This window comes from Triturus cristatus, chromosome 2_2 (genome assembly GCF_964204655.1).
Source record: "Triturus cristatus chromosome 2_2, aTriCri1.1, whole genome shotgun sequence".
Taxonomy (NCBI): domain Eukaryota; kingdom Metazoa; phylum Chordata; class Amphibia; order Caudata; family Salamandridae; genus Triturus; species Triturus cristatus.
In genome coordinates this window covers 819287964-819312085 of record NC_140582.1, presented here as the reverse complement: position 1 = coordinate 819312085, position 24122 = coordinate 819287964, and the positions used below count along the sequence as shown (strand labels likewise).

General features: G+C 47.5%; 1 protein-coding gene across 2 annotated transcripts in view; it reads left to right on the top strand.

The window, feature by feature from the left end:
• ATP10D (ATPase phospholipid transporting 10D (putative)) overlaps positions 1-24122 on the top strand; it is a 755240-nt gene that overhangs the window by 569473 nt on the left and 161645 nt on the right. For both annotated transcript variants that reach the window (XM_085642148.1, XM_085642147.1), the window contains exon 18: positions 9042-9167. In XM_085642148.1, the coding sequence (XP_085498274.1) occupies positions 9042-9167 (126 nt within the window). The remainder of the gene's footprint in view (positions 1-9041; positions 9168-24122) is intronic.

The following is a 24122-nucleotide window of genomic DNA, read 5'->3' as shown; positions in this document are numbered from 1 at the left end:
CTTCGCAGGCTCGCAAATGGCCCCTACTGGCTGTCATCTGACGCCGACTCTTTCGCTGACTGGACGCATTCCTTTCAGGCCGGAGTCTGTGCCCTATTCCTATGGGCTAGGACTTTGGGAGGAATTGGAGAGGCCACTGGATCTCGATGAATACCAGCCCCTAGATGCCCCAGAGGACACCTACTGTGAAGATCTGGCAGATGCCAGTGGTCTGGACACCTTCCTAGATACTAGCTTGGTCTCTCCTCCAACCATGGCTACCGTGGGGGGTGGGCTCATTTGCTATGGTGATGAGGAGGGTGGCCGAGGTCCTGGACCGTCAGCTACCCTCTGAACTGTTAAGACCAACATTTCGACCCTATCCGAACCGCTTCTCTCTTTTCACGATGCCTTCATGGACGTCCTATTCAGGGCCTGGTCCAAGGCCTGCACAGGGGCTCCTGTGATTAGGTTACTTGTCCGCTGCTATCACCATGCCCCAGGGGACCCTAACTTCATCACCCAGCACCCTACCAAAGACAGCTTGGTAGTCCAAGCCTCCTCTTCCAGAGTAACTCCTGTGGTATTCCCTACCACTCCACGGGACAGGGAATCCAAGAGGCTGGATAGCTTGAAAAAGATGTTTTCTTCTGCCAGCCTGACACTGCAGTTGGTTAACACCGCATGCCTTTTGGGCTGATACTTCCATTTACTCTGGCACGCTGTTGCACAGGTGCAGTCCATGGTCTCGGAGGAAGCCCAAACTGTATTCTTCCAAGCTGTTCCTGATGAGAAGGATGCAGCTACGTTCAGCATATGCTGTGGGTTGGATATGACTGACTCACCAGGCAGAGCGGTTTCATCGTCAGTGCCCCTTAGGCGCCATACTTGGTTGAAGACATCTGGCTTTTCAGGGGATGTTTTGGCCTTGCTTATGGACATGTCCTTTGATGTTTCCCGTCTCTTCGGAGACAAGGTGAATCTTGGGCCTTTTCATGGTCTCTCGCCAGCCGCAGTCCACCTTTCACTCCATTTTTGGTAATTGAAGGGTTTACGTCCACGGAAGGGGTTTCCAGCCACGTCTCTATCTGCCCAGCCACCACAGCGTGCAGGCTTCCCTGCCCTTGCGTGGCAGAGGACGCAGTACCCACTGACCTCGTCGGTCAGGTAGCCAGAGTTTGGCCAGTCCACTCCCCAACCCCCGCCCCCTGACTCTAACCACTTGTCAGCTGCAGCCTCCAAGCATCTTTAGTCTGCCCTCCTACAATCATGGGCATCCAGTTGGAGGCAGAATGTCATCACCTGCACCACTGAAGGCCGATAACATCTGCCCTCTATGTTTTCCTGATTTTATGAAGGGGCTAGTGCTTCCCCTTCGTGACTACCTCTCCACCCATGCCACCCACTTGAGGGGCTGACACAGGACCACATCTCCTTACTTCTCGTGGGAGTGGTGACTCTCCTGGCTAAGGGAGCCATAGAGAGGGTGCAAGCATCAGGCTTGGGTTGTGGATGTTATTCCCTGTACTTTCTGCTGCCTGAGTAGGACAGAGACCTTGGACCTATCCTAGACCTGTTCCCTCTCAATTTCTTACTAAAGAAGGAGAAATTCAAAAGGCTCAGGCTCGCTCAAGTCCTGTGTGCCCTGTACCTGGGTGGCTGGATAGTAGCATTGGACTTGCAGGATGCCTACTTCCAAATTCCCGTCCCGCCTGCCCAGAGACGTTACGTGTGTTTCACGGTAGGCTCGAGCATTGTCAGTTCACAGTGCTTGCGTTTGGCCTTACCAGTGTCCCTTGGATGTTCCCCAAGGTGATGGCAGTGGATATAGCTCATCTACGGAGATCAGGGGTGCCAGTCCTCCCCTATCTCAATAACTGGCTGTTGAAGGCGAACTCATACCATGCGGTAGTCTCCCACTTCCAGACTACGGCAGACCTCCTGCGCTTGCTGAGGGGTTCACTATAAGCATGCTGAAGTCATGCCTGACTCCTTCTTAGACACTCACTTTCATTGGAACTGTTCTGGACACTGCAATTTCGGGCTTATCCACCGGAGCAGTGAGTCCAGGATATTCAGGCTAGGATACGATGTTTCAGCCTAGCGGATTATGAATAGCACCTTCAATCGGAAGTGATGCATGTTCTCTGAGCCCTGGTTAAATCTGATCTCCACCGCTGAAAACGAGCAATGTCAGCAGTTCTGCGCACTGGAGTTTCCAAGAAGGCTCTTGCTTCGAGACGCATTTTGTTGCGAACGCATTTTGTATACCTTCCTGCCTATACCACTCCTGCCCAGAGTTCTCAAAAAGATCAGAAACAACTAGGCCCAAGTCATCCTTGTGGCATTGGACTGGACTCGCAGAGTCTGGTATCCCAAACTGTTGAGCATGGCCATCGGTCCTCTGATCAGGCTGCCAATTCGGGAGGATTTTCTGGCACATCAGCAGGTGAGAGTTCTCCATCTGAAACTGTCAATGCTTTGTCTTCATGCATGGAGATTGAGCAGCTACAGTTGATGTCTTTCAACCTTCTACCTGAAGTCTATAATGTTATCTTGGTAGCTCGGCTTAACTCCACCAAGACAGTATATACCAGCCACGGGAGCAAGTTTGTAGCAGCCAAACTGGTTGACCCTTTATCTGCTCCCCTTTCTCAAGTTTTTTTGTTTATCCGTACCCTGGTCCTGCAGGACTCAGCATTGAGCACGTTGAAGGGTTCTTTATCTGCCAATTCTGCCGTCCTGGGGCTGCCAGATGAGCCTTTCCTCTTCAAGTTCCATATTGTAAATGGGTCCCTTAAAGATTTGCAACACTTGATTCCTCCAGCACCCTTTGTTATGCCTCAATAGGACCTTAACTTGGTTCTTACATTTCTAATGTGTTCTCCCTTTGAGACGGTTCCCACTTGCCCTACTAGAGTTCTCGCCATCAAGACGGACTTTCTGGTAGCAATTACATCTCCCGAGAGTGTTTGTGAACTGCAGGCACTGTTATCTTAGCCTTCATATGTTTCTTTCTTCCCAGACAAATTGGTCCTCCGGACCCGAGCATTCTTCTTCCCGAAGGTAGTTACCCTTTTCCACGTAGGCCAGTCCATCACTTTGTCCACCTTTTATGATCCTCCTCACCTCGCTAAGAAAGAGAAACTACACCAGCTAGACCCAAAAAAAGCCTTGTTGTTCTCCCGTGGCCATACATAACCGTTCCCAGTGGACGATCAACTCTTCGTGGGATATGTCACAGCCAAAATAGGGGTAAGAGTGCAGAAACGAAAAATTTCCCGATGGATTGTACTCTGCATTAAGATCTGCTGCGCGTTTTCCAAGAAGCAACCCCCAGAGGGTTTGCGTGCTCATTCCACCAGAGCAGAGGCTGCAACCACTGCATTGGCACGCAGAGTTATAGTACTGGACATCTGCCAGGCAGCAATGTCTGCCTCACTGCACACATTCACCTATCACTACTGCCTGGACATTCTGGTCCGTTGGGGATGGGCTTTTTGCCCATTCCGTCCTGTAGGAGTTCCTAGTCTAAATCAAATTTGCAGACCCACCTCCAGGAAGGTATTGTTTGGCTATTTATTCTAAGGTAAGGAACCTGCAGCTAAATAAAGTCTCTGTCAGATAATGTGTTACCAAAGAAAAGTAATTTGTTCTTATCCTCCGGTGTTGACCTGCTTTACTTCTTCTTGAAGGGAAGTGCCATCCAGTTTGCAATACTATAAACCCATGAACGTTTATATTCTCAGGTTACCTGCACATGGGTTTGTGAACACACTGGGAGCACTCTCCTTATGGCAACTGATTATGGAGCACAAATGTTGATATTATATATTACTGAATCACAGACTAATACATGGAGAGGACCTGTATGACTACATGTGCAAGGCTAACTGAGAAATGAGATATCTATTTGGGATTACAAGACAATAGAACATTATTGTGTGAGTACCGTATGTCAGCCCTGAGGAAGTCAGTGGTTTATACACCAATTGATGAAACACGTTTTGGCTACTGGATTGATTGAATTGGCTCCTGAAATTTCGGAAAACCAGATGAAGAAAGAATAAAAGACGAAGAAAGATCATTACAATTTGAACTGACATTTTTTATTTAAGAGTGGCTCATGGTATATTGTGCAGTTCAAAGTTGAGGATTTTCTTCATCAGAAATTTGCGATGTAAGTGCCCACTCCTTTTCCCTTGCAACATAAAAAAATAGGTTGTGAGGGACAACAGGGTACTTTAGGGTTTGCACAATGGAATAACCTTGCCCTGTTGCTCTTTATTGATTCTCAGGTTACTCATCATGCATATGATATTAGAGCAATCATTATGCCATTCCCCAGTAATATGCAGCCTTTTTCTATGTATTTTCTGTTTATTGTGTTTTATAAGACAAGGCCATCTTAAGAGCTAGGTCTCTTTTTACCTAAAGGCTGTATCTGAAGTCCACCTGATATAAAATATCCACATTCTAGTTTTTTCCTTACCGCTACACTTCATAGGACTAAGTATAGATTTGACAGACTGAACCCCAAAAGGGCATCCTGTTTGTTCGTGTCACAAACTGGCATCTTTACACAAGTTTGCTAAACGATGCTTCTTTGGGCTTTGGCTGGAGAGAAAGCATAGTTTGCCCCAACAATACAGCAAGTTTTCCTGGATTAAAAAAGCAACCTCTTGTTTTCCTCTAACCCTCATCTATTGTTTGGTTATGTGCTTGGTCCATTCGAAGAGTGATCTGCTAACCAACAGTAATTGCTTTTCTGCTGTGTGCTCTCGGGTCTTCCTGCCGATTCATGATCTCGTGATCTTCCTGCCCCTCCTCCCAATGGACTACAACATACTAAGTATCCAATCATACACCTTTTATTTTTATTGCCCAGTTCATTAAATTTGGTCCCAACTGTGATAAAGGGACTTAGGCAGGTCCTTTATAGAATGAGCACATTTTCCCTTGTGGACGATATGAATCATAAATGTTTTGGTGATCTCATGGTTAAATGAAAAAGTTGTCATGGTCCCTTCTGGAAATGTAATTAATGTGCAGAAAAGTCACCAGCACTCAACGTCATCCCACCATTCCCTATCAAAAGAGAAATTGTGGGGACTTAAAGGTGCTATTCGATCTGACTCCTAATTTCCGATTGAGAAGGCGATACCACAGTTGATCTTGACGTGACAAGGATTTCCCAGACCATCGGAATGCCACAGCAGGTCGAGGCTTTTAAGGAGGCCGTGCTGCATATCTTTGACACTCTTCCTGCTCCCTTCGTTCCCCAAGGATCCACAGGGATGCTCAATCGAAATACTGCCTGCAGATCAGTCCTTTTGCTGTCTGAGCCCCTCTGAGCGGTCACAGGTTCAGCAGCGACTTTGGTGCAGACTTCCACAGCAAATCCAAAACCCTCTTCAGTCCCTCCTTTATTGCCGCCAGTGGTGATGCCACCAACATCAGACGAAAACCCTGTCCAATCCTGAACTGGTGCTGGCTCGACTCAGATAGAGGTTGTTTTATGAATCTGCTACACTACATCCAGACCCCACACAACTGGAGTCTGATCCTAAGCTTCCTCAACTGCAGAGGTTCCATTGACTTTCTGACTCTGATCAGAGCTTGACCCCTACTCAGACATGATGATGATGGTAGGGATGATTTACTCTCTCACCCCCATTTGATGATTACAGCTTTTATATGAAACTGGACTTGATACAGGCCTCTTGGAGCCCAAGATAAAGAGAGTGCTTTCTTTGCTGTGGTAATTTGACAAGTGGCTTAGGCCGCAGACCTACAACTGCCCTCAGTTGAAATCAGGACAAATGTCCTTACAGAAGTTTTGCAACCTGGGCCATCCTTATCTGAGCCCTTGCTTCAGTTCATTAAAGCACTTACTGACACCCTAATGTCACTTGGTCCAGGCCCTGTTCGTGCTTATTAGTGAATAGACCGTTATTAAGACGCCATATACCTGGTGATCTAAGCTTCCATCAACAGGTTGAATAACAATTCATTCTCTGACTCACCCACCAGCCCTCCCCACTGTCGCTATTGCCTCGTGCAGAAGGATGGAGGACTTCAGCCTATCTTAGATCTTCACCCTCAGAATGCCTTCCTATGGAAGAACAAATTCAAAATGCTCATGCTGGCCTAGTTTCTGTTTGCCCTGACTCCGGGCAATAGGTTGGTGGCATTGGACCTGCAGGCTGCATACTTTTAGGTACCAAGTCTGCAGTCTCATACATGTCACTTGTGGTTCAAAGTAATCCAGGAGCATTTTCACTCTGCTTTGCTCCCCTTTGGTCTCACCAGTGCCCACCTGGTGTTTATAAACGTGCTGGCAGTGGTTGCCTCCCATCTTCTGAGGTTAGTAATACCAGTTTTCTCCTACCTCACTGACTGGCTGTATAAGGTGGGCTCACAACAGTCAATCAAGGACTACCTCCAGAAAATGGTGCCTGAAAAACTCAGTAGCTCCTTTTATAGCAGCTGTCTTTGGTACGGTGCAGTTTAGGCCCTTCCCTCCATTTCAATGAGTCGAGGGCATTCAAGCTATGATCCTGATGTTTCAACCTCAGTCCGAAATCTCGGTGAAATTCGCTCTGAGGCTTCTTGGCCTTCTGCATCCTTCTTGTCTTCTATTCCTGATGGAATATGCAGGCTCTGCATTGGAATCTGACGTTTCTAATGCAGAGCCTGGAAACGTCTGGCTCTACAGCCAGAGCTGACGGTGGGGACTACTGAATCCCTGCTGGGTTGCTGGTAGAGAGCACAGGACTCGAATCTGACAGACTCACGGCTGCTTATTAATCTGCTGGAATTGTGGGCAATTCATCTGCTGCTGAAGACCTTCCTGCCATTCATCAGGGGAGACTAGTTCAGATTCTGAAAGAAAGCACCACCTCCATTTGGTACTTCAACAAGCAGGGAGGAGTGGTGTCTTGGATCCTTTTTCCAAGAACCTCTCTGCCTCATGAGTTGTCTGGAACGTCGGGCATGTCCCTGATCTGTACAAACATGTAGGATCCTTGAATGGCAGGGTGAACAAGCTTAGTCTGCAGAGTCTGGCTGATCACAAATGCGGTCTGCATCCTGAGGAGACACAGGGCATCTTCTGACTGGTTGGGGTTAACCCTCACTAAATCCTTTTCCCATTATCAAATGTGCAGTGCAGGAATGTTTGTGTGTTGGAGTTCCCATGAAAACTCACTAGGAGATGCACACTGGCTGAAGCGGAGCACAGGACTTCTGTACACCTTCCCACCCTGCCTCTTGTTCTGAAGATGATCAGAAACCACCAGACTCAAGTGATCCTAGGGGCCAGGAGAGTGTGGTACCCGGAACTTCTAGACATGAGTCTGTCCACCGATTTGGCAGGATCTTCAGTTGGAGCAGCAGGGCAGGTTTCTGCATGTGAACCTGAGCAATCTACACCTTCATGCATGGAGATTAAGTGGAGGCAATTGACTGTGTTCCATCTACCACCTGAGGTAGATTTGAATGTATTAGTTGCTGCTAGGCATCAGTCTACAAAGTTAATTTATGCTGGGCACTGGGAAAATTTGTGGCCTGATGTATAGTCTGCAAAACAGACACTTTACAAGTCAAAATGTTGCATTTTTTATTGTTTGTTTTGTCTTTGGTTCAGCAAGACCTTACTGTGGGCACGATTAAAGGGTATTTGTCAGTTCTTTAATCCTTTTTGTGTTTGATGGGCCACCTGGCCTTGTTCAAGAAGTCATCTTCCTCATTTAGTTCAATTCAGCTGGTCGCACAAGGAAACTTTAGCCTTTGTTGGTACAGCCACTCAATGCCAAGCCGCCTTTTGTTCCAGACAAACTGGGACTGCGGACTTGGGCAGCATTCTTGCGAAAATTGTAACTCCTTTTCACACTTGGCAATCCATTAATCTCCAAGCATTCTTTGCCCTGCCTGACCCCTTTAAAGAAGAGGTGTGGCTTATTTTGCTGGGCGCCCAAAAGAGCTGTAAATATTTTCGTGGATTCTACCAAGGACTTTCAGGTGCACGATCAGCGTTTTTTACGGGTTTGCTGAGGCACAGAAAAGAAAGGCTGTTCAGAAAATATCTTTCTACGTGGATAGTCCTCTGCACTAAGATCTGCCATGCACTGGCATTAAAGCAGCCTCTAGAAGGTCTGAGAGCCCCTTTCACCAGGGCTAAAGCTGCCATCTCTGAGTTGGAACACAGAGTACTTGTCCTCGACATATGTCATGCCTCGACCTGGATATCTGTGCAGACGTTCAGCAAACGCTATCACATTGACAACTAGGTGGATGGGAAGGGCACCCACTTGGTCCTACAAGATTTTCCAGTCTGAGCCCACTCCACAGACCCTCCAGCTTCAAGATGTACTGATTTGGTATCTATTCTAAAGGTGAAGAATCTGCAGTTAGAAGTATCTATCAGAATGACTAGTTACTTACATTTAGTAATGCTCTTTCTGGTGGATACTCTATCTAAACACAGATTTATCATTACCCTCCTTCTTCCCTGTTCTTTGGAGCGGCCTCTTTTTACCATCTAAAAATGTCCCAAATTAGAGATCTGCACCCTAGTACTGACAGTTGTTTTGAGCTCCGTGTCTGTGAGCATGGAAGGAGTCGGACAAGAAACTGATGTTGGCACATATATGCAGCTATGCATCCATCACTTTTGGGGCACAATAAAGCCAGCATGGAGCCTCATGGCACCACCTAGCAACGCTAGGGAGCACTGCTATTAAAGGTTTTCAGATCCACCCTGCCACCTAGGGAATATTCTTAAGGTGAAGAATCTGCAGTTACATTTTCCACCAGAAAGAGCAGTGCAGAATGTAAGTAACTTGTTTGTCGAATATAATAGTCCAGGTCGGTTTGTATAAACTGAGACATTTGAAAAATGCACAATTATTTTGCATATTGAAGTAGAACAATTGCCATAGTTCTAAGGAAAGCTTGTTATTTGTACCAAAAGAGTCTCAAAGAGAATTGCTTTTTAAAAATTAATCTCTTACCAAGGCAATATCCTAAGTATATCACACTTTTCAAATTATTTATTGCAGGCAGTGTTGTCAAGTGACTTTGCAGTTTCACAATTCAGACATCTCAGCAAGCTGCTTCTGGTTCATGGTCATTGGTGTTACACAAGGCTTGCCAACATGGCCCTCTATTTTTTCTACAAAAATGTGGTATGTACTGTAAATACATACCAGGTAGCACAGTGGGTATTAGAAGCTGATTTCTTATGAGTTGTACAATGATAATTAGATGTATGTGCATGTGATTGAAATTGGGTAATGTTAGTTATGTTTAGGCAAGGACCGGAACAATTTACCATAAAATCCATGACTGAAGAAATTGTACTGAATTGTGACATTCGTTGGATAACAATACAGGCTTTCCTTCCATATTCTAAAGAGAGTTCTGACTGCCATGCACTTGGATATAAACCTGTCTGCTTAGTTTATTTTAACATGTCTAATTTGTGACTATTATATCATTAGAATTTACCATTTCCGGTTCTATTTTCTCCATTCTCTTCTGCTTAAGGCAGCAGGTTTTGTATGTCTTATTTGCCAGAAGTACACTAAGATACAATGTTTTCATCTGTATTCATTACGACTCGGTCTAGTTCTTCAGTGACCTAAAGTGTGTTAGAAATAATCAATTTATGATTTTAGATGAGAATCTACAAGTGTATACTCGGGGACTGAAGCTGTGCTGCCTAGTCTTGTCTTTTATATTTTCTGGCCTAGCTTATGTTTGTCCCTCATTGGCCTCTATAATCTACAGGGACCCTGGAGGTAATCTACATTTTAACAAAAACATTAAATAATCGAGTTTAGTCTGTGCTAGCCAGGAGTACACCCAACAGGGTTATAAAATTTCCCAGGTATGAGTATCTCATTCAGTCCAGTATTTTCTTTGCATTCTGGGATGAGTAGTTCTTTTTATCCCAATATAGTATCAGGATGACGCAGCTCAGAAAGCAAATTAAAAGTGTGACTTGGTGAGTTACTTATGTGCCCACCTTTAAAAGGCCTGCAACCTGTGGCCGCACCCTTAGTAGTCTATGCTGACCGCTAGTCTTACCAAGCTAACCTGTCACTGGCGCTTGGTGGCAGCTGGTTATGATTCAAGGTTTTGACCAACACTTTTGTATTTGCAGATATTTTTGAAGACTCTACTGTAATGACCATTGCATGCGCCTATCTTGTAAAAACCCTCCTACTGCGCCAAAACAGGGCCATGCCGTCCCTGGAGAGTGTAGTTATTCATGTGGCCTGTGTGACGTGTTGAACTTGAGGCCCCAGGGTGGTTTCTGTTGGAATGCTCTGTGCGAGCCTGCACTAGGTGGTGATCCATTGCAATAAGTGTTTATCTACTGTAGACATGCCATTCTATCAATCCTTTGTTTTCTGGATCCTGTCTAAAACTGCTCCTGTCTGGTCAGTGGACAAGGATAACTATACCTCGGTTAAAAAAAGAAATGTCCTGTTGCTCCAATGAAATTCACTCTGGAAACTTGCTCAAGCAGCCTGGATTTTATCAGCTAACTCCCGTGACCAGAGCGTTGTGCATAAACATTTCATTTGTAAAAACAATTGTCCCCCAACGTTTATGAGCCACGTCAATGCTCGGGTTGCTGAATACTAAGATTCCCTAGTCTTGATTTCATCTTGTGGCTTTTTCTTCCACCACCCTACGGAATCCGTATTACCAAGAAATATGCAGTCATTGGCAAAGGCTGAAGAGATGTAAAGGCTTTCCAGGACAATGTCTGTGCTGAACCTACAGCATCCTGACCTACCCACCTCACGAGAAAGCCCAGATACGACTCCAGTCAGTTCCAGAGTGTAGGAAGCTGGGTTTCTGTTGCAGTAACACCCCCCCACACACTTTTTGCCAGATTTCTGATGCACTTTGACTTGATGTGCCCTGGGTCCCGGCCAATCAGATTTCCAGGGCCTGTGTTCTTTTCCAAAACTGTACCTTTGTACCCCACCCCCACCCCCACCCCCCCATTGGCACATCTCTGGCCACATTTAAGTCCCTTGTGAAAGGTATCAAGGGCACTGTGACCAGGGAAGGACTCTAAGGGCTGCTGCACATATTGTGTCACCCTTAGAGGCCCGGTACCTTTACACACACTTACACACACACACTTACACACACACACTTACACACACACACTTACACACACACACACTTACACACACACTTACACACACACTTACACACACACTTACACACACACTTACACACACACACTTACGCACACACGCACACACACACACACACACACACACACACACACACACACACACACACACTTACACTTACACGCTGCGTGTTCTGGTGCAGAGAAAAGTGAAGAGCTGACATGGCACACATACCTGTGCGCCATGCTTGCTACTGCCTGCCTGTGGTATAGGTAAGACACCCCTCTAGCTGGGTGCACTATACCACTGGTGAGGGTACAGTTGCATAAGTACTGTACCCCTACAGTGTCCAAGTCCATTCTTAGACATTGTAATTGCAGTAAAGCCATGAAGAGTATATCGTCCGGGAGTTTGTCATTACGAACTCCACAGCACCAAAATGGCTTTACTGAATCCTGGAAAGTTTGGTAGAAACCTTCTCAGCATGATAAACCCACACTGATGCCAGTGTGGGATTTATCATACCATACTCTCAGAGGGCATCTTAGAGATGCCCCTGAAAAACGACTAGCCTCTGGGGGTTCCCTGACTGGTAAACACCAGCCTGCCACCACAAGGCATGTTTCTGGACCTATGGGATGGGAACCGTTGCTCCCTGAGCCCAGATACAAAGCCTTTCTTAGGTGGGGGTGGCGACACCTCGCCAGGTGAGGAAGAGCTATCTGTGGCAGGGGAGCTTCAAAGGCTGTTCCGCCTTTGTAAAACGACCCCCAGCCTCTCCTGCTATAAGGAGCAGGCCGCCTTCCTGCCTCCTCTCCTCTCCTTTCCGGCCGGAAGACAGGCGGGACAAATTAGAACAGCCCACAAGGTGTGCCCACCTCTGCCAACCCCACCCCTCAGGTGGGGGAGGTGAGGTAAAGCCCACTCTTCAGTGCCCACCATCTTACAGATGGCAGGCACTCTCCAATCAGGATTAGGGATTGTGCCCACTCCCCCATGTGGGGTGAGCACACCAATTATGTAGTCACCCTAAGTCAGTAGTCCATTGGCTACTGACCTCGAGACTCCTAAACTACCTCCTAAATATAGTATTCAGGGGGCAGCCTTGAACCAAGAAGACCGATTCCCGCAGCCTACCAAGAAAAAGGACGAAAGAAGACGCCCAGCAGAGGAGACTGCAGTAAAGAACTGACTTGGTCCCAGCTCTACCGGCCCGTCTGCAGTTTGCAGAGATTCTGCACCTTAAGTCACCTTGTCCTGCAGCCAGCTGCCTCCATAACCCCTGGGAGGGCTGACTGCCTTGAACAAAGACCGTATCTCTTGTGAACAGCAGCTCTGTTCAAAAGAAACAGCCAAGAAAGACTCAGTGCCTGCTGAGGCAAAGAAACCCGTCACCTGAAACCACCACTGCGCCTGAGTATGAGTGGCTCACCAGTCCCAGTGAGGTCCCCCCAGCTCTCCATAGTCCGAGTCCACCTTGGGTTAACCCCTCCAGGACTCCCCGATGTCGCCTGCAGCCTCAGCACGGAGACGCCCCCCCTCGACCCACAGTGAGTGGTCAGAAAAGGTGAAAATCTGACCTCAAAAGACACCCTTGCATCCAGTCGCTCTGCACCCTGGAGAAGAGAACCTGAAGTGCACCTACTTCCCCGAGCCCTCCAACTTACCTTCCCTGCTGTTGGCCCCTCCTGGTAGTCTTCCTGGACCGAGCCTGCGCACCAAAATCAGCAACTTCCATTGAAAACAACAGGGCACCCGACGCCAAATCAGCACTCTGAACCCGGACGCCCCTGTGCTGTTGTGGGTGCACTATGTGTGCTAACTCTGATCCCCCTTTGCCCTGAGCTAAACCCAAGGAGCTTTGCTCCCACAACCTTGTGGCCTGCCCATGAGCAGCCACCAACCAAAGCCCCCTCTCCCCCTCAGCACCTGGCCGCCCTAGTGCTGCTGATCGTGCTTTGAGAGTGCATTCTCGAACCTGGGGAAACTCTGTTCCTAACCCCTGAATACCAACTCCAAAACCTAAGTACTTACTGATAAAATGATAACAGTTTTTTCCCATAGGACTGCGTTGACTGCTTTCCTGTGAAAAATCTTCTAAGTGTGGAGTTTGTTTGTATGAAACCCTAAGAAACTGCAAATGTACAAAAACTGAATTACTTCCCTTTCCTTTAGGCAATGTCCCAGTGCGATATCTAGGCATTTCACTCTGAGTAGAAAAAGTAACTTAAAAAGTAATCTAAAAAGTAACGTACTAAGTAATCTCCAAAGTAACTTTATGGTTTAAATCTTTTATTGACTTTTCAAAAACATACAAACAGGCTCCAACCTCGCTTGCGGCGAACTCCGTGCTTAGTCTCTGAGTGGTGGATGGGCCCAACCCGTCCCTGCCGCGGTCGGGATCGAACTTGGGCTAGATTGGGGAATTCGACGTGATCTCTGGTAGCTTTCGTGGAGCAAACTTTGTTGAAGGTAAACCCCCCCCCCTCCCCTACCTCACCCGCCCCCCCCCCCCCCCCCCGTTCCACGTCCATCTATCCCCCTGCCTCCCGCAGCTCAGTCACACTCCAGCCCTACCCCTCTGTCTGGTCCTCAGGTAGCCGCAGCAGCCGCAGATAGCGAGGACAAGTAACCTCCCTGAACTCGGAGGACAACAATGCTAGAAAGGGCCTCCACAATTCCCCAAACCTGGAACCCTCCCCGGCCAATGTCAAAGTGAGTTTCTCCATACCCAGGACATGCCACAATCGGTAGAGCCAGCCTGTAAACGTTGGTATGATGGGAGTGCGCCAATGAGTAAGTATATTCTGCACCGCTGACCCCAACGCTATTGCTATCTGTCGTCCCCTGCGTGATTTGAGCGGATATGTCAAAGGTTTAGGGAGGCCTAACCGAGTGTACGCTGGGAAGCGCGGGATCGCAGTGTCGAAATGTTTGTCCCCCTCTTCAAGCACCTGGGTCCAGTAAGCCTGAACTCTCTCACACTCCCATAGCAGATGAGTCAGGGTTCCTATCTGCCCACACCCCCTCCAGCAGTGTGCATCTCGCCGCCCATCTATCGCGTGTAAGCGCTCTGGGGTGTAGTACCAATAGGTCGTAATCTTCGTGAGGGTGTCTGTAAGGCCCATGTGATAAGCAGAGTGTCTGGCTCTGTAAGCTATTCCCCCCCACTCTTCCTGCGTCAAGTTCCGACCGAGCTCTCTTTCCCAGCGTGCCCGTCCCGCGTTATACGTATGCGCGAATCGCAGTTGAAGCATTCTGTACAGGTCAGAGATGAGCTGCTTATCGGACGCTCGCGTTATTAGCCACCGCTCGTACTGGGAGAGCCGCCGGTCAGCAACCGGGCGGACCCGCCCGTCGAGCGCCCAATGTCGGACCTGGAGATAGCGGATCCTCTCCTCCTCCGGCAGCCCGTACTCCTGGCGAAATTGCTGGAATGGGTACACCCCCTCCGCATCATACATATGATAAAGGAAGCGGCAGCCAGCTGGTTTCCACCCGCTGAAGGCCGCCGAGTCCATTCCAGGAGCGAATTCCGGGTCCAAAGTAACTTTAAAGTGATTTTGACTTGCATGTAAGCAAACCAATTGCATCCAACTGCATTTTAATAGTATTTCAACTGCAAGATACCTGCAAAGTATTATTTCACTTACATGCACCAGGCCTGGCTGGGTTCTAGAAATAAAAGAAATAATATTTTTTATACAAACAAATTGATTTTAGTTGCCTTTGAGTGTGTGACATGATTTCTTGCCTGGGTGTGCACAATAACTGCTTAAGACTACCCTCTGATAAAGCCTTACTGCTCGTTTACACTACCACAAATAGAGAGTCAAGTATTATCTACTTTTACCTCTGGGCTTCCACTGGACTTTACTTAAGTATAGTATATACAGAGCCAGCTTCCTACACAGAGCAATAGAGGCTTTCCTTGTTTCTGTATGGCCATGAAGTTGTATTTCGTTTGCTACTCTCCATGATTCTGTAACCCTTTAACTCATCCCTTTAGCCCATATTGTTCTGGAAATTAGCACGATAGAAGTGGTGATTTGAAATGGGTCCATTCAAACCTTATATCCGAGCTTGCACTTCATACCGATCATGCCTGAAGGCTCTAAGGGCCCTGCTTCCTCCCCTCCACTAGATATTCTGGGCCACAACAAGCTAGTATTGATTATAGACCCTTGATATTTGGCTCCCCGGTAAACCTCGTTGTTCGTGCCCTCGCCTTCTAGCCCCTTATGAGCCCCTGCCTATTATCTTCCCCTACTGTAGGTGGGGAGAGGATGTCTGAACCCATAGGATCGCCAAGAACTGGACGCCATGTCTTTGAGCTGGGCTTTAGCAGATGAAAAACGTCTTAAAATAGGTGGGATTCTTTGAGTGGTGGCTTTTAGAGCTTCGTAGATTTTTGGGACAATTTAAGTGGGTCTCCAACCCCTGAATTTCCCAGTCTAGCAGTGCGTGACAGACAGTAGAGGTCAGACATTCAAATAAATAGACTGTATTTTTTTATTTTTTTACTTTTTCATGTAAATAACCTTTACTAAGACCCTATGAACCGAGAAGGATCCAGGCAACATCTAAATGCTTCTGAAAAAGATACCATTCGCTGTAGGTCTAAATGACGTAGAAAATCTAGCGCCTAACACAAATACTTTCAATCTCAGGCCAACTGCCCTATTTTACCTACCTCCGAATACAAATCATTTAGTCATAGTTGTGACACTGGCTGGATATTCAGTGTATTGTGGTGTTTGCTGTGACAGCCTTTACCTTTGTCTCTAACTCATACTACTTTGTATAGTAAGTCTTGACTGCTTAGCTTTGCTTCCTCTGGAGATTCAAGTGCCCAAGAGGAATATGGTAATTAAAGGGAGCGCGCCAGCACTTGTGGCCTTCGGACACCAGTGGTAAATGACAGGACCAACCTCGGTAGCACCCTGTAATCGCTAACGGCTCCAGGACTCGTAAAGGCCTCACTCCTGATTACAAATGTCTCGCAAAGGCCTCACTCCTGATTTCAAATGTCTCGTAAAGGCCTCACTCCCGATTTCAAATGTCTCGTAAAGGCCTCACTCCTGATTACAAATGTCTCGCAAAGGCCTCACTCCTGATTTCAAATGTCTCGTAAAGGCCTCACTCCCGATTTCAAATGTCTCGCAAAGGCCTCACTCCTGATTTCAAATGTCTCGTAAAGGCCTCACTCCCGATTTCAAATGTCTCGCAAAGGCCTCACTCCCGATTTCAAATGTGTCTCGTAAAGGCCTCACTCCTGATTTCAAATGTCTCGTAAAGACCTCACTCCCGATTTCAAATGTCTCGTAAAGGCCTCACTCCTGCTTTCAAATGTGTCGTAAAGGCCTCACTCCCGATTTCAAATGTCTCGTAAAGGCCTCACTCCTGATTACAAATGTCTCGTAAAGGCCTCACTCCTGCTTTCAAATGTGTCGTAAAGGCCTCACTCCCGATTTCAAATGTCTCGTAAAGGCCTCACTCCCGATTTCAAATGTCTCGCAAAGGCCTCACTCCTGCTTTCAAATGTGTCGTAAAGGCCTCACTCCCGATTTCAAATGTCTCGTAAAGGCCTCACTCCCGATTTCAAATGTCTCGCAATGGCCTCACTCCTGATTTCAAATGTCTCGTAAAGGCCTCACTCCTGCTTTCAAATGTCTCATAAAGGCCTCACTCCTGCTTTCAAATGTCTCTTACAACAAGTAGTATCCCGTTTTTAGTCATCCATATCAGCCATCTACTTTTTATGTATCAATAGTTTTGGTTTTATTGTTGAACTTTGAAGTATGTGAATTAAATGCCTAGCCTTTGGGGTTTTTAATACCACTGTACAATTCGTAGTGGGTCTGTGGTGTGATACTGTGATCATTAAAAGGTGCTGTCAAATCCTAAAATACTCTCAGTTTGCAAGTGCACAGCATATGTGAAACCTTCAGACGCGTAAAGCAGCCCTGCTGGTGTATAATGCAGGTGAATAATACACTTGGGAGGCAGGGACACAGCAGCGTGACTTATTGCAATTCAGATTCTAATGATGCTTCCCCGCTGCTAAGGGCCACTGGCACAAGTTCAGGTAACCAATTCACACACGTGCAGAGCGGAATCTCTCGAGATGGGCTTCCGGTTGTAGTGACTTCTACACACACGATCGCTTGTGAAAGAGCCGATTGATATGATACTTGTGATCGATAAATGCAAAGACGAGGATGTCGTGTTGTTGGTCTGGCTGGCTTCCCGCTCTGCTTGATTCCATCCATTGTTTAAATAAATGTTCACCCCGGTGCCTGACAGGGAAAGTTTTATTTGAAAGGACGTCAACACCGCCGGCCTCCGTGGACTTGAACAACTTGGCAGCTTGTAATGAGGCCCCGCGGGACCGCGCTCCGAACCGCCGCCGCCGCCGCCGTGCATCCCGGGGCAAAGAGAACGCTTTTCTCATAACGGTAATGGGGGTGAAAGTTTTTAGCAGTTCCTTGCTGCACCTATTTCACAAACCTACTGTGTTTCCTGTATTTGATTTGCTTTACGTTGTGGTTACGTTTGACGGAAGCCCTGCTCTTCTCCACGGTTCGCTGTGGGACTGCAAGGGAGTAGATTAGACAGAGTTTGCACCCTGGGTAAATACATGAGGTCAAGCAGTTGTATGCTGGGGTGCTGGCACTATGTTGCAGGCCATGAACGGGGGGGGGGGGTGTGTGTGTGTGTGTGTGTGTGTGTGTGTGTGTGTGTGTGTGTGTGTGTGTGTGTGTGGGGAAAAAAGTGGAAAAGGTTAGTATAAGCCGAGATCAAGTCAACATTTGATTAACCTAGTTACTTAAAACCGATGCATAAGAGAAGCAAATCACTAAAAATCCTTAGTGTGATAACATATTGTGTGAGTAGGCAGACGTCCTTTAAAATTCATCATTTACGTTCTCAGAATGTGTCTTGGTATGAAATTGTGCGGCATTTGAGGGATAGCCTTTGGTGGTAGCCCCCCCTTGCGGCGAAGATTAATTCGATGTTGAAATACAATGAGGCCGTGTATAAAAAGTGAAACATTGCTTGAATTTAAGAGGTGTCTGCAGAGTGCTTAGAGGTTATAAGCAGAGATCAAAAGAGGCCTTTATACATTTCTTGCTCGGGTTTGATCAGCAGAAGAGTGTGTAAAACAACACGAAGCAATCTGCGGCCGGCAACAATAACGGTGCTCTACATAATGCTCTGAGAACATGGGATGGCAGAACTTTAATTAGTTCACTATCTGCCAGAACCAGTGGATTCGTTTTTTTGTTGCGTAGGCTGGTTCTAAAATATGATCGGAAACCAGACGAGATGGCGTTAATTCCATCCACTCCGGATCTCCGACCGACCCCTGCCCTCACCACGTCTTCAACAAGGCCGACGCTGTCATCGCACCCCACCTGCGAGACATCATCAACACCTCCTTCGACACCGCCACCTTCCCTGAGAGCTGGAAGCACGCCGAACTCAGCGCTCTACTCAAGAAACCCACAGCGGACCCCACCGAACTCAAGAATTACCGCCCCATCTCGCTCCTCCCGTTTCCAGCCAAAGTCATCGAGAAGACCGTCAACAAACAGCTGGCCGCCTTCCTCGAGATGAATGGATCCCTCGACCCCTCACAATCTGGCTTCCGAGCCAACCACAGCACCGAGACCGCCCTCATCGCTGCCACCGACTACATCCGAGCCCTGATGGACAACGGAGAAACAGCGGCCCTCATCCTCCTGGACCTCTCCGCGGCATTCGACACTGTCTGCCACCGCACCCTAGTGCAGCGCCTCAGCAACGTCGGAATCCAGGAGAAGGCACTGGAATGGATCATCTCCTTCCTCGACGGAAGAACACAGAGAGTCCGCCTACCACCGTACAAGTCTGAGGCCACCGGAGTCATCTGCGGCGTCCCTCAAGGATCCTCGCTGAGCCCCACCCTCTTCAATGACTACATGAGCCCCCTCGCGGCCATCGCACGCCAACACAACCTCAACATAATCTCCTAGCCGACGACACCCAGCTGATCCTCTCCCTGACCAACGACCCCGCCGCCGCCAGAGCCAACCTGCACGAAGGGATGAAAGATGTAGCCGAGTGGATGACGACCAGCCGCCTGAAACTGAACTCAGACAAGACGGAGGTCCTTATCCTGGGCCCCTCGCCCTCCGCCTGGGACGACTCCTGGTGGCCCCCCGCCCTGGGCACCGCACCCAAACCGACGGACCACGCACGCAACCTGGGCTTCATCCTGGACTCCTCCCTCTCCATGACCAGACAAGTCAACGCCGTTTCCTCGTCGTGCTTCAACACCCTGCGCATGCTACGGAAGATCTCCTGGTGGATCCCCACCGAGACCAGGAAAACTGTCACCCAGGCCCTCGTCACCAGCCGACTGGACTACGGCAACGCCCTCTACGCCGGAACCACCGCCAAGCTCCAGAAGAGACTCCAGCGGATCCAGAACGCCTCAGCCAGACTCATCCTCGACATCCCACGAAACAGCCACATCTCCGGACATCTGAGAGACCTGCATTGGCTCCCCGTCAACAAAAGAATCACCTTCCGGCTCCTCACCCACGCACACAAAGCCCTACACGATCAAGGCCCGAGCTACCTCAACAACCGAAGCAACTTCTACGCTCCCAAACGCCACCTCCGATCAGCCAGCCACGCCCTCGCCGCCGTTCCCCGCATCCGAAGAGCAACAACAGGAGGAAGGTCCTTCTCCTACCTGGCCGCCAAGACCTGGAACTCCCTCCCGACCGAGCTGCGCCTGACCCAAGACCACCTCTCCTTCAGGAAGAAGCTCAAGACCTGGCTGTTCGAGCAACAACGGCTGTTCGAGCAGTAACGGCACCCCCCCCCCAAGCGCCTTGAGACCCTACGGGTGAGTAGTGCGCTCTATAAATGTCTTTGATTGATTGATTGATTGATTGATTAATTTTAACATTGCTCTCACAACCTTCAGATTCATTTACCTCAAATATTGAGTATTTATGGAAAGATAGAGCCACTGAAAGCACAGTGGTGAATTTCAAATCCACAAGCCCTTGAAATGTAATTGAAATAGATAATGAGGACGAAAGGATAGGTGCCGTTTATTCAACTCAAACATGGCTTGATGATGCAGCATGCCCAAATTTGATAAAGGCCTTGCCCGAAGACTGACATCATCAGAATGGGTAAAGATGTAGACAAAGTGGGGGTGAAGTTTGCCATGATGTTGACCTCAAATCTGAATGTGCATCTATGTGATTCATCAACAAACATTCCTCTTTTGATCATCTTATGCCTAAAATAAATATTAGCCCCACTCAGCCATAAAGAGCTAATTTACTTTAAGGGACACAAATTTCAAATTTAGTTTGTTGGAAAACCCCATTATTGCATTGATACCTAACTCCCACACATGGATGTTTGGGGGGACTTCAACTTTGGTGATAAGGATGACAAAAGTGTTGCAAAGCTGTGGAATTCCTTCCATGATTTTGTTTACCAAATCTCCCCAGAGTCCACACACATGAAAGGGCATACCTTCGTTTAAATTACATAATAAGCTAGCAAAATGTTTTAAGACTCCCAGATTGATCAGACAAAACTTGTGTTATTTACAATGCGTTACTCATTCTGTAGGAGGAAGAAATGTTCTGGGACACTGCCCCCTTTAGAAAAAAAATCTAAACAACGCTGTAAGTGACTTTCAAATTTAACACGCACAAGGGCATTACATCAAACTCTCAAAGTGATGGTAGGAATGCTTGCAAATAGCCTAACTACTGGCAATTGCACAGGGTAGCATTCCAACCCATCATGTGTTTGTCAGCGGTGCTACCTTAGATTGTATCCAACCATATGCAAATCAGCCTTGATGCTGCTCCAGCGAGAATAGTCTAGCCTGAACTGCCAAGCCAGGTCCTTTCTGAACCGGAACACAAGGCTGGTGTTCCCCTGGTTAGGCATCTTCAGTTGGGTGTAGCTTAGTTCTAGTGGCAAAGTGAATATGGTACCCATGTCTGGCCATAGCTTTGGCCACCTAGTGATTCCTCCCATCACTCAAAAAGTGAAGGGGGGGGGGGGTGCTTGCAAATAGCCCAATCACTGGCAATCACTCAGGGTTGCATTCCAAATCATTGTTTTTTTAGCTCCCAATGCCACCTCTGATTCAACCCAGTCAATTGTTTCATTGATCTAACACCTTAACTGGCCAGGGTATGCCCAGATGTGGATCCCTTGCTCATGGTGCCATAGGATGCAAGGTATACCTCACTTACCAGGCCTAACAAAGCTGCAACTGCTCTGGGTTGCTTGTGATCTAAGTTTGTGGTGGACTGTTCCCATGAGCAGCATAGTCAGTACTGATTTCCATTGTGCGGCCTTTTGTCTACAGTAGCACAATGGGTGAAAAACGGTGGGTTGGAATGCTACCCTCAGCATGTGCCATTTGTTAGACTATTTGCAAGTATTCCTTCCTTCACCTTTGTGTGATTGATGACTTTCTAATTACTTTCAAGATTAAAAATAATTTGATAGAAAATCATCTGCAGGAATGTAATTTTGTTCAAATCAGTTGTAGTTTTTCAATTGAAATGAAGGGGCAGTTAAGGCCTTTACAGAGCCGATGGGAAGAAGGTAAACCACCTTTATAATCTGGGAATCCTAAATGTTTAGAAATAAAGTATTACAAGGATAACTTGTGAAAAAAAGAAAAATGCTTTACTATCGAGATTGAAAAGAGTAACAGAACCGTAAAACTCTGTCTGCCTCAGGAGACCTAAATTCAGGAAAGTAAAGTTCTCAAGGATGACGTGAAACTGTTCAGCACCATTTCATGAGCCAAGGTGAAAAATGATGTTACAACAAACAAATGATGGACGGAATGCTGACAATGCAGACATTCTCCCCCAGTCAAGAGATCTGGGTTAAATCCATCGTTCTTTTGCCCACTACGCCACCCCAGTTTAGACATGGCCATATGCAAATCAGTCTTGACCCTGTGCCTCATGGGAACCCAGATCTCTTCAAAACACTGAGATGCAGCACTCCACAACGTTATTTTGCAATCATGTAATATATCAGTCCATTCAGCAGGTGTGATTTCACAATTGTTTCTTTATTATATTCTTCTTTTCTTTACAAATGTAAAAGACATAAACAGCGTACGCTACGCTGTTTATGTCTTTTACATTTGTAAAGAAAAGAAGAATATAATAAACAATTGTGAAATCACACCTGCTGAATGGACTGATATATTACATGATTGCAAAATAACGTTGTGGAGTGCTGGATCTCAGTGTTTTGTTGACATATTGCTGGATCTTTTGATCCTAAGGAGGTTTAGGGGTATCTAACCTCATGATCCGTGGCACCTGAAAAATATTGATAATTTTTGACCTAACTAGATGAATTGGTGCATTGAGATACCTACCTTATACCCCGTTTCGTTTGTGTATTGGAACCCAGATCTCTTGACTGGGGGAGAATGTCTGCATTGTCAGCATTCCGTCCATCAATTGTTTGTTGTAACGCTTTTCGTCCTAAGTGGGATGGGTATTCCCAGACGTGGGACCCGTGCTCACTACGCCACTGGAGTCCAGCTATCCTGGCTGATGATGGCTGATAGCCAGAAACCGGTCCTAGGATGTTTGATTCCGGTCCAGGGAAGACATGGCTTGGCAGTTCGGGCTGGACTGTTCCCATGAGGCACAGGGTCAAGACTGATTTGCATATGGCCATGTCTAAACTGGGGTGGTGTAGTGGGCAAAAGAACGATGGATTTAACCCAGATCTCTTGACTGGGGGAGAATGTCTGCATTGTCAGCATTCCGTCCATCAATTGTTTGTTGTAACGCTTTTCGCTCTAAGTGGGATGGGTATTCCCAGACGTGGGACCCGTGCTCACTACGCCACTGGAGTCAAGCTATCCTGGCTGATGACGGCTGATAGCCATAAACCGGTCCTAGGATGTTTGATTCCGGTCCAGGGAAGACATGGCTTGGCAGTTCGGGCTGGACTGTTCCCATGAGGCACAGGGTCAAGACTGATTTGCATATGGCCATGTTTAAACTGGGGTGGTGTAGTGGGCAAAAGAACGATGGATTTAACCCAGATCTCTTGACTGGGGGAGAATGTCTGCATTGTCAGCATTCCGTCCATCAATTGTTTGTTGTAACGCTGTTCGCCCTAAGTGGGATGGGTATTCCCAGACGTGGGACCCGTGCTCACTACGCCACTGGAGTCAAGCTATCCTGGCTGATGACGGCTGATAGCCAGAAACCGGTCCTAGGATGTTTGATTCCGGTCCAGGGAAGACATGGCTTGGCAGTTCGGGCTGGACTGTTCCCATGAGGCACAGGGTCAAGACTGATTTGCATATGGCCATGTCTAAACTGGGGTGGTGTAGTGGGCAAAAGAACGATGGATTTAACCCAGATCTCTTGACTGGGGGAGAATGTCTGCATTGTCAGCATTCCGTCCATCAATTGTTTGTTGTAACGCTTTTCGCCCTAATTGGGATGGGTATTCCCAGACGTGGGACCCGTGCTCACTACGCCACTGGAGTCAAGCTATCCTGGCTGATGACGGCTGATAGCCAGAAACCGGTCCTAGGATGTTTGATTCCGGTCCAGGGAAGACATGGCTTGGCAGTTCGGGCTGGACTGTTCCCATGAGGCACAGGGTCAAGACTGAGTTGCATATGGCCATGTCTAAACTGGGGTGGTGTAGTGGGCAAAAGAACGATGGATTTAACCCAGATCTCTTGACTGGGGGAGAATGTCTGCATTGTCAGCATTCCGTCCATCAATTGTTTGTTGTAACGCTTTTCGCCCTAAGTGGGATGGGTATTCCCAGACGTGGGACCCGTGCTTACTACGCCACTGGAGTCAAGCTATCCTGGCTGATGACGGCTGATAGCCAGAAACCGGTCCTAGGATGTTTGATTCCGGTCCAGGGAAGACATGGCTTGGCAGT